The sequence below is a fragment of the Plectropomus leopardus genome, chromosome 5, assembly GCF_026936395.1.
Source record: "Plectropomus leopardus strain MGB_pleo_1.0 chromosome 5, ASM2693639v1, whole genome shotgun sequence".
NCBI classification, from domain to species: Eukaryota; Metazoa; Chordata; class Actinopteri; order Perciformes; family Serranidae; genus Plectropomus; species Plectropomus leopardus.
In genome coordinates, this window is record NC_142180.1 from 28,610,359 (window position 1) to 28,630,348 (window position 19,990).

At 37.3% G+C, this 19,990-nt stretch overlaps 1 protein-coding gene across 2 annotated transcripts; it reads right to left on the bottom strand.

Annotated features, from left to right (window-relative positions):
- Positions 1 to 828: 828 nt before the first annotated feature.
- bsg (basigin) lies at positions 829 to 18,703 on the bottom strand. Of its 2 annotated transcripts, XM_088077884.1 has the most exons (9): positions 18,480 to 18,703; positions 11,213 to 11,563; positions 9,385 to 9,550; positions 7,867 to 7,955; positions 7,477 to 7,613; positions 6,990 to 7,263; positions 2,836 to 2,860; positions 2,669 to 2,741; positions 829 to 2,543 (listed from the first exon to the last, which is right to left on the bottom strand). In XM_088077884.1, exons 1-8 carry the CDS (start codon positions 18,541 to 18,543, stop codon positions 2,681 to 2,683), a joined length of 1,167 nt encoding a protein of 388 aa, XP_087934010.1. In that variant the 5' UTR covers positions 18,544 to 18,703; the 3' UTR covers positions 829 to 2,543; positions 2,669 to 2,680. The 2 variants fall into 2 exon arrangements, with proteins under 2 accessions (XP_087934010.1, XP_042338213.2); XM_042482279.2 differs by lacking the exon at positions 11,213 to 11,563 and having other exon boundaries at positions 18,480 to 18,699.
- Positions 18,704 to 19,990: the final 1,287 nt, after the last annotated feature.

Genomic DNA, 19,990 nt, shown 5'->3' on the forward strand with positions numbered 1-19,990 from the left:
TGTTGTAATACTGTAATACCTGTTCTGCACGTTATTAAAAAAATAAAACAACTACATACTGATACTAATAAAAACTGTATTAAAATTTGACATTTTTAAAGAACAGCAATCAATGAAAATGTCCAAACCCACTCTGGAAACTAACCGAAACTAAACTGAATTCAAAACAAAAAAGAAATATGAAATAAAAATAAAGACTAATGAAATGTACAAAACATTTGTACTTTACTGAGTTTCTACTTTGAAAAAATAGAGGGAGCATGTTCTTGCCTACAAATGCACTGTTGTGTAAAGCTGCAGTTAGATCTAAAAAATAAAGCTTTCAGTAAGGTTGGCGCTGCATGTTTTTATACAGTAAAGAACATTTCAATAAGGCATGGGTTGAAGACTAAACAATTTTTTTTTAATTCTTACTTTTTTCTTGTAATCACTTTGCACATTTGTTTAGGCATGCAACAGTCATCAGAAACAGAGCTGTCCAGGTCATTGTCAGCTACAGACTAAAAATAAGAGACACCGGATGTCAAGCTTGAGGACATGCTTTGGTTCATCTCAAAAACAGGTTTTACTTGCAGTAACGATGGTGGAAAAATACAGCCACGGAAAACACTGACATTGTTTATAACTCCTGTCAGGGTCACCATGGCAGTAACTATGTTTCTGTAATAGATACACTGACAGCATTTGTTTGCAGGACAGTAAATCCTACAAACAAATAGTGATAATGATCTTCCATGCAGCCTTGAACACAAGCGATTTGACCAAAGTGGGTCAAGCACATCAAGGTCCCCCTTTAATATGAGGAAAAGTTGAGTAAACACAAACATGTAAAATCGAATACCTTTATTCAGTTTGTGCAAGTTGTTCAACAGATGGTGTTCCATGTATTCGGCTGGTACAACGATTGACACAATCCTGGCTAGGTCTTTTTGTTTAACTCTGAAATGGTAACATCCAATTACAACACTACTCAGGTTAAATGGAACATATGGCTTCTCAATCATCTACACAGTGGAGGGGACAGAGACGACGGCCCGACAATCGCACACAAATGTTTTTTTTTTATCTCAGATCATGTTGAGCGAGAAAGAAAAAAAACAAAAAAAAACATCTCAAACGATTCTCTCCTGAACTAAACTGAAACATTAATGTGTGGTATTCGAGTTGCGTTCGACAGAAGCAACAGATGTTACTTGCACTTGGTCCTTAATATATTTTCACTCTGGATGTGACATTGGCAACAAAAACATTTGTGACTAAAATTTTGATTTAAAATATGTGAAGAGGAAAAGGAAATAAAAGGATGATTTAAAGGACAAATGCTTTTCTACTAAAGAACTGTAATTTCTTACGGCAACCAATCCTTCATAATTTCTGCATTTAATTTAACATATACACACAAAAAAAAAGAGAAATGGTGCTTGTTAAGGCAAAGTATAAAACTCTGCTAAGGGAGGTTTGCGGCGGTGTGGGGACAGATCAAACACGAATTCAAATGCACTCCAGTGGTTGCTGTAAGGATGGCAGTGATCGATCAGGATCATACATGTTTAAGATCCTCTCAACAGCTGTTTTTTTTTTTTTTTTTAACAAGGAACCATTCCAGATGAGGAGAATAAAAAACAGGGTTCCCACACATTTCTGACAGTGAATTTCAAAACATTTCCATCATATTTGACCCCATTCCCATGACTTTAAGTAGCTTATATAGGTAGGCCTATACAGCCATACATTATCAAACACGCACTTCCCAGGCAAGATCTATTCGCTCATGAGACTTTCGACGCTAAATTTTTGCATAGACCAGACAGACACATACGGGTATTTCCCAAAGCCTTTGTTACCTTAATATATAACCCTTTAGCATTTTTCAGTTTCTTTCCTGACTTGACGCCACATTTCTTTCACCCAAAAGGGGGGACGGTCTGCGCCAGGACCTGAAGCTGGTCTGGTCTATGTGTATCATGTGATACTGGGGACATTTTGATGGTAACTTAGTGCAGCAAAAGATGTTAAATTAGTAACATGTTTGGGGATTTTTGGGAACTTTTTTAAACTATAGCCAAACAATATATATTCAAAACTTTTTGTTAATTCCAAACAATTTCCAGGCCGGCAAAACACTTTTTTAAAAAAATTTCCTAACTTCTCCAGGAATTTCCGGACCGTGGGAACCCTGTATAAAAGCAAAAACCGACAGCTGTGAGGTCAGTGCAGAATCAGCATCGACAGAAAATAAAGCACAAACGAGGCATTCCTCACGTGAACAGTCTAATGATTTTACAACGAACACACACTTTGCTAAAACGGCATTTAAACTCATGCAATATTTGCCCCGCGGCCTCAAGCAGAAATTACTTCACACTATGTTCTGTGGCTGCACAATGTGGAGAAGAATATAGAAGAAAAATAAAACGAGAGGAAATCAGTCAGTTTCTTAAAACATTAACACCCAAGCACGAAGAAAGTACTGAAAATTGCAGGGTGCACAGTATAATGTGCCACACAACAGCTGGATCCTGGACTGCCATCTGGATGTCCAGCTAGGATAGAAGAAAAAGTTGCAGAATTAAGGAAGTTAGACTGGTTTATCGACTGTATACTATTTCTAAGTAAAGGTAGCTGATAGTAAGTTTAATTTCAAGGATATCTTTGTAGTTTCACGCACCTCGTTCAGCTTCTAATTAGAATTCCTTTGCCTCACATTCTTGTCTTTGTGGTTTGTAGTAGAATTGCTCTTCCTGAAAAACATGTTAAGAAGCAAACATGAGTTCTGTCAAAAAAAGGCAAAACCTTTAGTGACAATAAAGACACTGAGCTGCTGAGTGTACTTACAGAGGAGCAGATCCTGAGTCGTCGTCTGTGAATGAATGAAGGAAGGCAAACAAAAGAACGTGTCAGTTGATTGCAGGTTACATGTCCGTTACTGGTGAGAGCAAAACATGCCGCCAACCGCCCCACCCCTCCCCCACAGATGATGGTAGCAAAATGTTAGAGCATCTCTGCAAAATGATTTCAATGAGGTTATCCAACTAAAGATGAACTGAAGCATGCCCACCTGTTGCATTTCTGACAATGAATGATGTAACAAAATCCTTCGAAAATCATTTTCTGCAGTAATTCAACACACAATCATTGTGTTGTACGAAAAATGTCACTTAGCAGCCTGCTGTATGTCTTTTTTAGTAAATCTGTAGTAAGATTTTAACATTGCATTACATGAACTTTTTTGTACATTGTCTAAGTCATCCCGTAGCATCACAGAGGCTCATGCAATACAAGCAAAGGACACCAAAGGAACACCGCAGAGGCTGCATCAAAGGGATAGTTTGGATTTCTTTTAAATGGAGTTGTATGAGGAACTTATCCATAGTCAGTGTATTAACATGCAGTAGATGCCAGTCGGCACACCCTGAGTTTGGAGAAGCAGGCTGGGGTCCAAAGCTAAGCAATGTGGAGCTCTAGATGGCAGTCAGCAAAAAAATGTATTTTAGCACCCTAAAAAAGATCAAAACCACCAAACTCCATTGAAAAAAAAAAACATATTTTAGCATGCTATAGGCAGGAGTTGCTGGTCTACCACTGCCTTGATCAGTTATTCGTTTGTGTGACTTTGGTGAATCTAAACTAACCCTTTTTCACACACAAAAACACCAAAAAAACAGTTAAAGGCAGAAGTAAACCAGCAGTTCCTGTGTTTAACGATGCTGAATCACTGTTTTTTTCAGTGGAGTCTGAGAGCGATTTAACGGCGTCATTTTCCTGTTGGAAATCACTGTCTGATATTGACGTAAGGCAGTAAAAAATAACTCTTAATTTAGAGACATAGCACATTTAGGTCTTAAATTCAACAATCTATCGCTCTTGATTGATTTTGTATTGCGTGAAGGTGCCTCCTTGACATTTACGTCAGCAAGCAAACATAAAAATGTAAAAAAGAGCTGCTGTGTGATGGGACGCACCATTAACAGTGTAAAGCACCCAGAACAATTTTTTTATAAGCTTCCAAATGAAAAAAAACTGAGCTTTTCACCGATTTGTTTTTTTCAGGGGAGATACTGATACCGATTATTAGTAGTCAATGAGACCAATAAACCAAAGTTTGCCCAATTTACAATAAAAATGATAATCTTTCTATCATAATTTAGAATTTGAAATATAACAAACTCCAACTTTGTTGAAATGCCTTTAGCAAACCTGAAACTTCCAACATCTCCCCTCTTGGTGGGCATGGTTTTCAAAGTATTCCACATTGTGCTCTGTCTCTTTAGCATTTACTTAAACTGATGAAAAAACTTTAGGTAGCAAAAAAACATTTTGTCGCTGACGTATCCACAGCGATAGATTGCTTTACGTCTACGTTTAACTCCAGCGTGCCAAACTGGTGGCGTGACAACTGACATCTACTGTATGTAATACGCTGTTTATGGGTAAGTACCCCATACAACTCCATTTAAAAAAATCTGAACTATCCCTCTAAGATAAAGAAACAGTAAACATCTTTAAACTGACAGAGATAACACACAACCTGGCATGTACAGTGGCAGTATTCACACCAGAGCAAGAGCACGTAGTCACAAAGTAACGCTATCTCTGTGGCCAAATGGTGAATGAGAAAATGTAATTGATGTACTGACCTGGAGAAGAGGGTTGCCTATCATTTATCATGCATAAAGTACAAGATGCAGGACACATGCAGACAGAATGCTGAAACCTCTCACTTTTCAACCTGTTCAAGTTCATGTCAAACCATTACACTGGCTTACGTGTCTCATTTTGACTCTTTCATTGGCTCAAACACATGATTTTTTAAAAAGGGACCAATAGAAAGTGGAATGTTTAAGCTTGCTCTGATTGCAGGGCCAGTGAAAGAGTGACCAAATCTTTGAGCGCATTCCTCTTAGAAGTGGTGACTATGAAAGCAGTTCATTCAGACTCCCATAGCTTTTTCCACGCGGTCATCTCAGCTCAACCACTTCAGTCTGACATGCAGTTTTTGTCCACTTACCAAAATGCAAAATCAGCAGCGAACAGAGAAGTAAAAATGTAAATAATAAAAATAATAGTTTCTATCACAGATTATACAAAAGGTGAAAGCTAACTCCTGATCTTTAGTTTAAAAATGTAAATTATAACAAAACAATAAGGATTCATACTGAATGCATGCAATTACAGTCTACACATCCCCATCTTCAAAGCAATGCTTTGTGTTAATAGCCTTTAACTTGCCACTAGGGGGCATAAATCTGAACTAAGTTCAGTACACAGGTCTACAGTTTGAGTCTTTCTTGTCCTAATGGAGGTTGAATGACTTCAAAGAAGCTTCTTTATGTTCTTTTAGTGACACATTACAGCAGAGGACAGAGAGTGTGGGCTGGAAAACGGCCATATCTGCCCACAAAATGTACACTCCTTCCTGGTGGATATTTTTACAGCCACTTTGGCAGCTATCTGTTTATGATAGTTAAGTATTTTTGTCCTACCAAAAGCCCTGTAATTGGTAAGATAGGAAAATGGCCATTAAGTTTTGGCATGACCAACTGATTTCTGCCATTTAAAAAAAAATCCCTGCAGAGTGACTGTTCAAACCAAAAACAGCACTATGTAAAAAACAAAACTGTACAGCACTGATGGCAGTGTGTTGCTTCAGGTATTGATGAGAAGGTTAAACACAATAGGAAAAAAAAGTAGTTGCTATAGTGTGTCAGATTCTGAGCCGATTATTATAAGAAATGTGCGATTCCCATAAAAGTAAAGTTTATTGGTGCTGGTTGTGGGGCGGTCAGCCGTTGATACCGTTTGATGCAACACTGAAGGACTGTCTCCTTGAGCTGCTCACCTCCAGCTTTCCATACCCGCATAGCACAAGCTAATACAGCACAAAGTGATCCCATCCCTACTCGTCATATGTTGCCACTTGGGCAGAAGCTCCACAGCAAGAGTTAACATCTGACACTGAGCCCATAAACCCATTAATAACCATTGGGTAACATTAGCTGTGTGATGCGAACAGTTAGCACTGTCACTGTGTGTTTGTGGGTGAGACTGTCCTCCCTGCAGCAGCAGTCTCATGATAAACAGAGAGACAGCAGGGCAAGGAGGGGCTGAGCAAATCAATACGCTGCATGCAGCTCTAAAATAAAATGACATTTAAATAGTCAAATTTGTGGTAAAGATGCAATGCTTGGACAAAATTGCAAGGTTGCACAGAATTCACATGGACTGGCTAATTTTGCATTAATTATTGCAAAATTGCGACATCCCGGAGGGGCTGATCAATAGCACTTTAAATACTATGAGATTGATGTTATAAGTTATCACAGCTGGAAGCACTTCATCATGTTTTATTGTTTGCAAGGTAAAACAGTAGAATGAACCTATCCACGAGAGTAATGAACCTATATACGTGACTAATGTGACCTTATATGTATTTGACTGGAAATAGCAGTGCAATGCCAAATAATGTTAACCCTTTAACACCTCGATCACCATCAGTTTTCTTGTGCTGCATTCAGACACCTATCGCAAGCATTTAAACCTCTAAAACCTAAGAAAATTGTTTTGATTTCTCTTAAAAACTTAATGAGCAACTTGGAAAAAAATAGCTGAGGGAAATAATTAGATAATGTTAAAAAACATTCTTGTGTGTTTTGTATTTTACTTTTCTTTTTTGGTTGCTTTATTTCCATGTAATTTTCTTGCAACTTTACATAATTTCTTAGCAGTTTTTTGGGGCATTTCTTGTTAAGTTGCTCATTGCCTTCTGCCCATGTTTTAGAAAAAAAGCAGGCCAATTTGGTCAGGAGTTAAGGGGTTAAACTTATTTGCCAATAACTTGCCTTTTTTTGTTTTTGAACTTCATTTTGACCAACACAGTGGTCACACTGAAATAAATAAGAAGTTTTATCACACAGTACTAATGTTGGTCTGAACATAAGAGTAGGTGTAACGGGAAATATGTAGCAATGGAGACAGAATGGCGTACATACCATCATTGATCTCATCAGGCTTTCTCCTCTTCTCGTAGATGAAGATGATGGTCACCAGGATGATGACCTCGGCCACGATGCCAAGGAAGGGCCAGAGAGCAGCCAAGCGACTGCGGACACGAAGGTGGATCTGATCAGTGGTTGTGCCAAGCTCATTGGTTCCAGAGCAGATGTAGTCTCCTATGTCATTTTCGATGCTCAGCTCATGAATGGTCAGAGTGGTCTTGTTGGGAGTGCTCTTGATCTCATACTTGAGAGTACCGTTGGTGAGGGCCTGAGAGTTATGTTAAAGTAACAAGTTAGTAATGCAAGCAAGACAGGTGTGACCATTCTGTATTATTTACTTTATTTAGAATTGAAGCACTGCACATACATAATTTGCAAATTATGAACCATCACAGTAACTAAGTTGACTGAAATGTTTAGTGCCATGTTCTCTGGCTTAAAACTGTAGATCAAAACCATCATGAATAATTTTAACACACACCTTTAGGCCACCATCTTCCTCTTTGTACCAGTTCCAGTCAGTGGGCAGTGGATAGCCATGGCTCACGCAGACCATCACACCTTTGTCCTGCTCATTTCCGTGCTCAGAGTGCTTGTAGGCTGCAACATGGGGAAGTGCTACAGCAAGAGAAAAACATGTCCAAATTAGAATAAGAAGGTTTGAGTATTAAATATATAAAATAACCTTCATCATTTATCCATGAGAAAGAGGCACCTCCACGTAAGAATTGTATGTAAAGGCTACCTGATCTGTTACTATAAAAAATTACATTTGGAACCATATTAAAACCCCAGTGTTAACAGACATAAAGTTGACATAAAATGAGCAATAAATGCAACTTTCATCTAATGATATTTATAAATAACTTACTTTTGACTTCAATTGTCTGCTTCGCCTCTGGATCAGTCATAAACACACACTCATACTTTCCACCAGAACTGTGGGTGATCTTGTCCAAACTGTGGGAGGAAAACAAATGAGGTATTTAGGCACTTGTTGTATCACTCCTCAATAGATCACAGGTGAATTTTTCTCTACAGACCTATCATACAGCAGGTGGAGACTTCTCACCATAGCTGCTGAATGCTGCTGATTAGTTTTCCACTTAGCTAAGTAGAAAATTCACAATAGAACCCTGTTTATGCTCAAGAACCGGGGGTAAAAAAAATAAAGCTGCTTGCCCATGCAACAAATATTTCAAATTTCCCCTGGTAATCACAATCCCACTTTTGTTTGCTGCTGCTGTCCCGTACAGTTCTGCCCTCTCTCTCTAATGGGGAATTAAGGTCAGGGCAAGTGAGCACACTGCTAGGGGCGCTTATCCCTGCTGCCAAGACTACCGGCAAAGCTGCACGACTGCACGGCCCATCTCTCTGCTAATCAGTAGCAGTGAATGCCTGAATGGCGCCCCTAGCTTTGCTGCTAATGGAGGCAGCCAGGGAGGAAGGGAGAATCGTGAGAGGGGGAGGAACGTCACGACAGGCAAGCAAAAGGCAAAGTGGGAGGGAGAGAACATTAGAGGAAAGATGGATATTGAGTGTGGTAACAAAGCCAGAAAGGAACAGCATATGAATGAAAGTAAAGGACTGGAGGAAGACACAGAAGGCCAACATAGCTCACTTTTAGGCTGAAAAATGTATTCTAAATCAACAACGCTCAGTCCATGGGAAATCTAAAAGTATTAAAACCAGATGGGCTTGGCATTTTTTTGTATGGTTTATCAGAACTAGAAATACTTTACTGAACCCGGGGAGGAAATTGTGGCTTGTTATAGTCACTCTGATGCCAAGCATAGAGAAATTTAGAAAGGACATAAGTACCAGAACAAAGTATGTAGAAATATAAAATAGAAATACAGAAATACTAAAATCAGTTAGCACTAGTATGTGAATATTTTAAAATGATAAATATGTATAAAAAAGTGCTGACTGTGAAAAGTGTGTAGAAATATAAAGCAGAAATAGGGTTGTAATAGTAAGAAAAAAGTAGCACTAAATGTGAAAAGTTATAAATTATTATTATTATTATAAATTATAAACATGCATAATACAGTGTGTAAATTGTAGAATGTAAAAATATGAAACTATATGACTTATGCTATAATACCCAGTGTAATACTAGTATGTAAAGTTAGAAATCTAAGACGTGTGTTATTCACTTAACACTAATTAGTGAATTGCACAGTTGTCCACAACATAAACAGGACTCTCGGGGAAGAAAATAATTCTTCTGTTTTACAAGCAAATGGGGAAAAAGCATATAAACACAACCATATTTAAGTATAATTTTTATTAATATTGCTGTCATGGATGAGTGCATTTCTCGTGCCACAGTAACTACACAGCAGATCTGCCCATATAGCACACTTTGGTGGATGTAGCTACTTACCGGAGGACTGTGTATGAATGGGCGTCAGACTTGGAATCTTCCAGAAGTTTGCCATTGTGGGTCCAGAAGGAGCCCTTGCTGGGAAGGCTGGTCTCTGTCAGGTTGCAGGTAAGGACTGCGGAGGTCTGGTTGCTGACCTCTGCAGGCTCGCTGATAATGTTTGGGGCTTTAGATGAACAGAGAGGAGAAAACAAATATTATCATCCTTTTCTAAAATGTGAATTTTTTGCTTATTTGAATTACATATTTTTTTGCAGGTTTAGACATCAATGCTGCCCTACAAAGGCAAAACCCAGTAACCGCATATTTGGTCCATATTTAGTTTTAACCTGTATCTGATTTTACTATATAAAAATATGTCCTAAAAATGTGTCATTTCAATGAAAGCATCTTTTTATATGTGCAGTAACTACAAAACTGACCTGCACTTTGCCTTTGTAGGTTCTAATACCTGTATATTTTATTACTGACCTGAAGGTATTGCCTTGAAATTCATTATGATCACTGAGTGTCATACTTTTCAAGATGTGTTCATTTTACATTTTTGCTCAACACTCAACAGTTGTTCCATCAAACCATTCATTTTTGTAAAAGCAATGTCATAGAGCATACCATGTAAGCCATGTGGCAGCCCAGTGCTCACACTCATAGGCAGGGTGGAAGAGGTCTAATCTGAGATTCAAGCACTTTCTTGTTTATCAGTTATTCTTTTTACTCTCGCCAGATTGGTAATGCAGATTGGGATTTTGTTGAGATGACAACTGTTGGGTGTCAAGCTGAAATCAAAGAATTATCATTAATGTTCTTGGCATTATCCTTCAGCTTACCGCCTTGAGAAAGAAATCCGTTCTCACAAATTAAACCAAGAAAACAGTGTGACACAAGTCCAAGTTCTGGGCAAATACACAGAACTTTCCAATAAAGGTGAAAAGAGCTCCCCAAAATGGGAAGATCTGTCCCACCGATGGTAAAATGGAGGGAAAACAGGAGTTGTACTGGAAATCTAAAAGTTGTCTACAACAAGGTCATGGGGAAAAGATATATAAATACATGCAGAAGAAGCAACAAGAGGGTGATGTAAAAGTTTCAGCAGTATCACTGCCAATCACATGATAAAATGTAATAATTAAGTATTTTTGCTTCAACTGGGTGAAGAAACTGACCAATTCTTTAAAATAATAATACTGGACCACAAGGCAGAAAGATGCCCCATGGCTGAAAGTCTATTTTTAATAATTAGTTGCCATCTTCTGTGCCTACAGTTCAGTAGGTTATAAGCCACAGGAATGGTCTACAAGCATTAAACAAAAGGGGCATTGCCAATGTTAGTATCAATTAAGGAAAATACTAGCAAAATAAAAATCTACCAGGAAGCTATACTAATTGAGAAATCTGACACCCCTTTTTGTTTTTCTTGAAACAATTAAATCTTTTGTTCATAAGCAATCATTTTCATGCAGGAGCCATTTGCAAATTTCCAACCTTATGACCAGTATTATATGAACGGGCAACCCATCGTGAAGCTATCTAAGCCTTGAAACAGGGAGAAAAAAAGGCATCAGATTGAAGACACGTTCTGTGTCAGGTAACAATGGATTAGGGAGCGGCCCAGCCACGCTTCATGACCGGGTTTGGACTCTACTACAGGACAACCTTTTACGGAGAGGAGAGGGAGTGTAAACTGGGTGAGACAGGACGGAGAGGGTATTGGACTGGAAAGCATGGGAGTTGAGTGTAACAGGAGCTGAATGTCCAGGACTTCACTAATGAGGAGATAACAGCCAAGCTACTTTGACCGGAGTCTCCTCATGCTTCCTCGGCCACTCACTTTCGATCACAATAATGTTTGCCTGCGAGCGGATCCACTTGATTTTTGGCGTCTTCCTCAGTTCATTGCGGTCAGGGTCGTTGGAAGCGCGGCACTCGTACGTGCCTGAGTCGTTGAGGTTGAGGCTAGTGAGGTGAATGGTGCTAGTGGCATGTGCTATATATGTGGCATTTACTTGCACACGGTCATACCGTGCCCCGTCAAAGAGCTGGGTGAAGGTCTCGTTGGGCTCTTCACCCTCTACAAACCACCACTGCACCTCAGGAATGGGGTTCCCTATCACCTCACAATGCAGCTCTGCGCTGTCACCGATCAGCTTCATCCGAGACAGGGGGGACTTAATAAAGCCCGCTGAGCAGGATTTACAGTCAGCCCAGCAAACAGTGAATTTTTGAATGTGGTGGGTTTAAAGCAAGCCAGGTGATTTCATGGATTGGTGATAAAAGGCAGAGATGGAAGAAAGACAAGCAAATAGGAAAAAAGAAAGAAAAAAGAAATAAAGTTAATAAAACGCAAATGAAATGAAAATATGAAAGTACGCACATAGAAAAAGCATAGATCAGAGCAGCAGATTCATTAAATCATTTTGATCATTCTTTGTACTCTGACCCATCAACTCAAAATTAAGAAATGCAACATAAAAAGGCGATTAGGGATGACCTGAGCTGAGCTGAAAGCACAGCATCAAGCTATACACTCAGTATATAACATTACACAATAACTCCATTTGTTGAATGATAATTGCAAAAAAAAAAACTACATTGGCGTTTTAAGATCAATTTATGCCACTGATATATTGAAAATATAATAGCATTTTCAGGACCGTGGGGACCCTGTATTAATATATACAAAAAAGTATATGTAAAAATATTCTAAGGGTCGTCCAAGACTACTCAATTTGAGGCTTCATACAAAATTTGCCCGACACGAGCATGTGGGGGAAAAAAATAAAACAAGAGAATTGTAGTCTTATAATTGTCAGTAAAACCCTGTTGTGTCATTTGGCATCACGTGGGCTAAAATTTGCTGACATATGTATACATACAGTCATGTGAACTAAACGGTTAATATCGAGGTCAGTAAAATGATTGAGGTCATGTTAATATATCACATGATAAGTCAATAATGTAATTACCATGACAGGCCTACACTCAGTTTCCGATTATGCACATCAAGCATCATGAGGCCTAAAATGTGTAATTGTTGATCATACCGTTTCAGATAGGTGTTCAGTCAGTGTTTTAATAATTTTGGAGGATGTAATTTATGTTGGAGTTGGATATTGTATTGCATTGCACTTATTTTGCTTATTTGCATCAATGAGAGTATATTACCATTAGGCTTGGATGATCTCCTCCCTGATAAACTCAATCTGTTGTTGATGGTTTATGTCAGTTTAATTCACCACATTAAGTGCCTTTAAAAGGGTGTTTATTCTATATAAAGGTTTTGTATTTGCAATTAGTCTATAATATACGCTGTGAGTGTGGGAAAAAAACCCAGTCAAGACATCCCTAAAAAGGCAGTTAAGCATGAAAGAAAAAACAAACAAAAAGACAAGAACAAAACATTAAAAGCATTCAATAGCATTCCAATGAAATCAATAAAAATGAATGAAACAGAACATGAAGAGAAAAGCAGATGAGGCTGAAATGAAAAACATTTCACATGATAAAATTAAACTTAAAAAATCCATGAAAGCCTGAGGACATGCAGGCATTTTGGGCTGGTGCCTTTTCTCTGCTGTGACTTGTGTCACCCAACAGTGGTTAGGATGTTAAACTAGGCTAACACTATTTTTCATTATATTCTGCTGTTGGCTTCATGCAGGTGCACTCAATGTATGCAGAAGTCAATGCAGTGAATCTCCACTGAGTGGCAAATGCAAAACATTCAGCATTTGCCGTTGACGCAGTCACACGGGAAGAACATTAGAGACACATGTTTTTAGCTGTTGTGCAACTGACTGACGAACAGATTTAGAAAGGAATGCATGCACTGTTTGAATAAAATGTACTTTTCAATTTGATTAGGCTGTCAAATCCTGCTTGAAAGTGTCTAATTTTTTTCTTAACTTCTTATGACTACATGTAAAACACTCACAAATAAGTTGGTTATGTCATGTCAAGCAACATTCCTTTCTGATACATTTACTTCTTTAGATATTTGTCTGCTTCCCAGTATCACGGTTCCCCATATTCATAGCGGGCAGGTTGGACTTGTTTGGCCACTCAGTGGTGGTCAGCGAGGTTATACACTTAGGTGGGTCCAGTGAAGAATAATATTCTCACGCTACAGGCCAAAACACAGCCAGCTTTTTCCTTTCTCTCAGAAAACATACTAAACTAACAAAACCCAGAACAAAACCAAGGCTGGGCACAGGGAGGACACCCAACACAAATAAGAAAAAAAAGCACAAATGAAAATCAAGTTCATACTAAAGATCTAACTGTAAAGTTACTCTACAAGTACGGCCCTTTTTTAACAATCCGTTGATAAAGATATTGACACAGCATAGTATCGCAATTTTTTGTGGGCAATATTTTATTGTTACACCCAGTATAGATTTTTTATTATATAAATTATTCATATTACAAATACAAATTAAACTTTGGATAGCCTATTAGATTAAAAAAACACTATTTTTTCAGCCCACTAGATAGAATTTGCTGCAATAAAAATGACTGAAGTGAGATAAACAGCCGGAAAACTTTTAGATAAGTCAGATGATGATGTTTTTCTCTTGGGACATACTTGTCAATTGAAAAAAGGCAATATATTGCAACATATTTTATGTCAATACTCTGCATATCGCAACACCTTTAAAATTGCAACACTGTTTTAGTCTGACTTACTTATCATGATGTTAGTGTATTGTTGGGCCTCTGGTGATTCCATAAACACAAACAAAATAGCGGTTATGTACCTTTCGGTCTTTAATTTTATTACTTTGCATTATTTTAATCATTCAAATTTGGCTGCGTGGTTAAATTTTTCTGTGATGTGACAAACTAAGAACACATAGAAATTCATTCTTTACCCGGATTTTCATGTTGTGTTTGAGAGCTAAAAATTTTCAAAAACACTTCTAATCAAAACTATCAGCAGGTATTAATCAAAGACAAAACAAAATAGGCAAACTTGTGAACCTGTCAACAAGAACTTCAGTCTCAACATGTATGTCACGTGACCTTTCTAGCTTAAGGGCTCCCGCCAACGCTGCCAAAGGTCACCTTCATAGCATATGCTGAATGAAAGTTCAAAATTAAATATAGTCTAAGCCCTATTTAAGCTGCCGATACATATAAACCACATGCATCTCAACACTGTGATTTACTGCCTTTCACCCTCTGCTCTTTCATATGAGAACCAGCTCCATGTGTTAAGCCCTTTCAGAACTCAAATTCCATAGTTGATATTTACATATGGTCAACACCAAACTGCAGGGCCAGAACGATGTACAAAAAGCAGAGAGGAGCAAATAAATCCAGACTATGGGGATACATGCTTTATCTTTTTTTCATTTAACCTGCTGGTTAAAATGTAACAACTCAAGTATGAATTTATGGAGTCTGTGGAAAAAACAAAAGGGTGTACACAAAGCCTAAAAAATGCAATTCTCAGGCCACTTTCAACACTTGAGTAACAAAGTATATTGAATTTTTATCACCCTGACAGGAAGAGGTAGTACAATGTAACATCCTTTTCAATAGAAGATGAATGCCAGAGGCTCTAACAAAAAAGTAGTGAAACAAATGGAAATAGACGCTCAGTTTATAGAGGCCATTTCAAGCTTTCATTTTTGACCTTGGTTTATTTGGTCAAGGTCACTGGACATAAACAACCTCTGAAGAGGGAGAAAATAACTGTCAATTTCAGTCCACAGAAATCCATTTGCTGTGACCTGATTTTTCAGGTGTCCGTCTATTCAGAGTACACAAAGAAAATAGCCTGCTAAGTCTAATCATTCAGCTGCAGTGGACCACAGATTTGTCACTACTCTAAGAAGAATGCCAACACCCACACCCAAAAAAAACAACCTGTCACTGTCAGTGCTACTGCTTCAACTGCGGGCTTTTATCATAAAAGGATAATTTAAGTGAGAGCAGGTTAAGCAGCCGGGATCTCGAAATGGTGGCCAATAACAAAAATGAGTCTGTATTCACCACCATTTACCAAATTACTGGGACTAAACATCTAGTACTTAAAATGTGTGAAAATACTGGCTTTTCCTCACAAAGCAGCCTCACCTACCTGCCTGCCTCATAACCCACATTTCACACCAAAGTCAAACTGGAGAAAAAGATGAAACTCTAGGGAAATCTAATTTTAATCCTGATCTACTCCAGAGCAGGCGCTACTAAAGCAGGAAACATCGAGTGGTATGAGGGCTCCTTGTATGACGCACATGCACACAGTAACAGTCCGGCTGCTGGTACCAACTCTCTACAAAATAAAAGTTAGCCACCCATGCTTTAGTAAACCATGGCAAATAAAGGGTGCACTTGACTTTCATAGCCCATGGTTCAACAACATATTATGTCACATCATGTGCTTGCCCATTTCTCTTAACTGCCTCTGGGATGACGAAACACTGAGAGAAAAGTGACGCAGTTTGGATATTTTGAAATGAGATTAAATGAAAGTGAGTAACTCTTAGAGTGTTGAAACTCCAAAGCAAAGACAGTCACACACATTTCAACATTACTCCATTTACAGAGTGTTGATGAAATGAAAAAAAGCTATCAAGAGCTAAGAGTTTGCAGATTTGGAGTAAACCACTTTGTATTGCTACATTTTTTACATTTTTTTAATCTATTGACAATCATTAATTAGGCTGAATTCAAACAACCATGGGTTTATAGGGTACATTAGGTACCCATTAAACCCATGTCAAACTTCTGACATAATTTACAAATGTAACAATAAAACATTAGAAATGTAAAAATGAGAGATTAGGCTTTAATTTGAACAAAAATGTTCTCATTTGAAATTGGGGCAGAATTTATTACATGCAGATTTGACTGGCTTTATGGGGGACATTTCCCCTGAATAAAAAAGCATTAATGTCATGAAAATGCATAAAAATTCTGAATCTCTGTCTCTCTCTTCCAAATTCAACAACTAGAGGGCTATAAATTTGTTATGTCATGGGGTACAAAGTCTGAATTTGGAAAGATGTTCTAGATGACAGTGAAAGCACCCAATGTTCTAAATATCTGAGTACATTTTGCATTTGAGAATTGAGAACATTAAAACACAATGAAGGTCATTTGGGTATGGTTGAAAAGAAAATATTTTATAGGTTATGAAACAATATGTTGGTATTATTAATTTAGGTGGTGTTCCCCTGTAATTAATTGCTCCCACCTTATTCCTAGGGGCATGTCATTTTTTTTAACATAATCTTTTAATAAAGAAAAGTCTGTCCTTGTGTCTGTTAATCGCCACGATAGCCGTCACCGCAATGCTGACACACACTTATCACATGACACATAAAACAGAAAATTGATTATGATGACTGTAGCCATGCAAAGATCTGTGTATGAATTAGGGTTGCAACAGTATGAGATTTTCATTATTCTATAAACTCACAGAATTTTCTAATTAATTTGTTTTTTTGGGGGGTTTTTTTTAATAACTAACAAGAAGGGGAGATTCTACATCTAGTTTAGGGTTGCAATGATTTTAGATTTTCAGGGTATGATAACATCTTAGAAAATATTGCAGCATCATGGTATTACAGAATGATTATTATCAGTTAGGATGACCCTTAAAGGAATGTAAACGGAAGGATTTGTTTGAGTTGAACAAATGTTTTATCAGTATAATGAGACTTAAAACCACCTTTTTTAATAGAGGTAAAAGTGGCATTTTCCATCCTGTTTAGGATTGCAACAATATGAAATTTTCAGGGTACAATAACAATCTCAGAAAATCAGAAAAATATCACATTCTCAAGGTATTACAAAATTATTATTATTATTATTATTATTATTATCAGTCAGAATTTAAAAAGGAGAGTTAGTTTTGGCTGAACAAATGTTTTATCACTCTAATTAAGATTTGAAACCATGTTTTCCAATGAAAATATATGCAAAAAGTCACCCTTTTGAAAATAACTAAAATAAATGTGAGATTTTCTTTCCAGTTGCATTTTTTTTTCAATAGCGTAAATAAGCAAATGCACAAGGTATGGTAGTCATCAAATTTCATATTACGGTATACCTTAAAAGCAGTAAATTGCTGTAACCCTAATGCAGTTGCATTTTTTCCTCAATACCATGAATACTTCATTGTATGATGTATGATAACTGTTGATTTTTATACCACGGTATATCTTGAAACTGGTGTACTGCTGTACCCTGTATGAAGATAATATAGCTTTTTAATTGAGTAGTTCATCAACGGTGACACAAGTCGGCAAACAGAAGACAGAAGAGTTAGTGGCAGGTCATTTAATGGCCATTAATATGACTAGAATGTCAAACTTTTCGTAGTAAAATGCTTCAACAGAAAATGACAGAGGGTTAAAAATACTACATTTTAACAGCTGATAGGCATCACGTGGATTTGGCCTACCGGCTCACTGAACCAAACACCAAATGATGACCGTCTAATCAGGACAACCCACCAACTAAAGTGGGTGAAGCTGTCAATTCTTAGGTTACAAGCCAGGGCCTCCGGTTCCTAAAAGGCTGTGAGGAAAGACTTACCAAGGGAATAAGATTATTTAACCCCCTGGGGTGAGAGTGAAAACCAGTTAATCTTTATTACTAATGAATATAAGCCTTTTCTAGCGTTACATAACCCCCGAGTTCAGTGGACACCACAACAGCAAACGTTACTGAGCCACCATACATTTTAAATTAACATTAATGCTCATGTGACCGATTACATCAGCTTGGCAGTTATCTAAATCCCTTTGTGTTCAGCTGGCACAGACGAAAAAACAATACATTCAACGTTGTGTTCACGGTGTTTAACTGCAGTCACGAAGCGGCCGGTTAGCTTAATTTTAGCGAGTGAAAATTAGCAAAAATGTGTCGTTAGCAACAACACTCCGCCTAGCTTTGCTATGTGTAAACGTTTCGTGTAACACTTGACGCATTTTGTGTTCACGGTAGCTGTAAAGAAAGGCATTCGACATCAAAACTCACATATGTCCTCACGTTACCAAAACAGGCCGCGAAATGAACAATTTTAATGTTCGCAGTCAGGGCAAAGTCTACATCTTCAACCAACATGGCTGACACAAATTTCTTACCTGTGGACGCGTTAGCTCGCCAACAGCTCAACAGCAGGGCACTGACAGCCCACAGTAACTTCATAGTCGATGTTTCAGTGTTACTAAAACGTCGAATAAAAATGGAAATGTTTAGTAGGACGGGTTGGATCTTGTTGCTCCCGAACTTCCTGCCAGATGTAGGAGCTGAATGATCAACAGTGGAGCCGATGTAGTTGGTCGTCCTCTAGTTGCACCTCACGCACACGCCCTGAGAAGCACGTACGCATGACGTCGTGTTGGGGGCGTGGTTACTGTACGTCACATTGATCGCTTGGACATTTGTCTAACGTTTGTATTCTTGTGTAGTTTGCTAAAACATAATAAAATAACTTTATTTACTTAAAAACAACCAAAAAGAAGTGGTGTTGATGGTGGGGATTTGTGCAATACCCTCAGATAGTTAAAAGCGTCTGAAGGAGGTTACATTTTTAAGGAAATTCATGTCAAGCATAAAATTATTTAAAACCCGAGTTTATCGGTTTGATTTCTTTAAAAGTGGAGAAAAAGCAACAAGAGAAAATTTGCACAAAAAAAATGCAGGAAAATCAATTGAAATAAGCACAAACCACGAAAATGACCCTAAAAACTGCTGAAAAAAGTATTTAGGGTTTTTTTTCTGTAACATAAATTTAAATATGAAATCATTATAATTATAAATATGGTTTTTGGGACATTCCCTATTTTTTAAATAATTGTCTACTCTTTGAAAAAAATATTAATAAAATATTTTAAGGTAATTTTCTTGTCATCTTTTACTAATTTCTTGCAGTTGCCCGGTTGGTCATCGACTTTTTGAAAGAAATCAAAACAATTTGCTCAGGTTTCAAAGGGTCAAATAGCTTGTTATTGTTTCATGTGCTGTGTTTAGATGCCTTATCTAAACACAGCACATGAAAACAGATATTGATCCAGGTTGTAATTGATTAAGTCATGTAATAATTATGTCACTGTTAGGTGAGCATGTTACCCATCATTGTAATGTGCCACATATTTATATCATATTTTTTATTCATATATTTTTTGTAATTACTTACTTTTGCAGACTTTACATACTCCCCATATTATACATCTTTAAATGTTTACTGTCCTGTTGAAATATAATGCACATATTTATTATTAATTTATTTTATTTATTTTTTTTTTACTGATGCACATTTTTATATTTATATCTTTATTTAATTTAAATATTTATTTATTTATTATTTTAATACTTCTACATCTATTATTCTCTATGCTTGGCATCAGAAGAACTGTATAAATCACAATTTCTTGTATTTCTCAGTATTTCTGACTCTGATTCTGAAGGAAAGTTATCCAGATGTCACTCAGGTGTATATTAGAGCATTAAACTTCCAAAAGTGTAAGGATTGTCTGAAGTATTAAGAAACTGAATTTTTAGGTTTTATCTCTTAAAATCTAAAATCTAAAGCACCAAGTGAAGCTGTAAATTGATCGGTGTGCTCCAGTCCTTTCTTCTCCTGTGAAAAGTC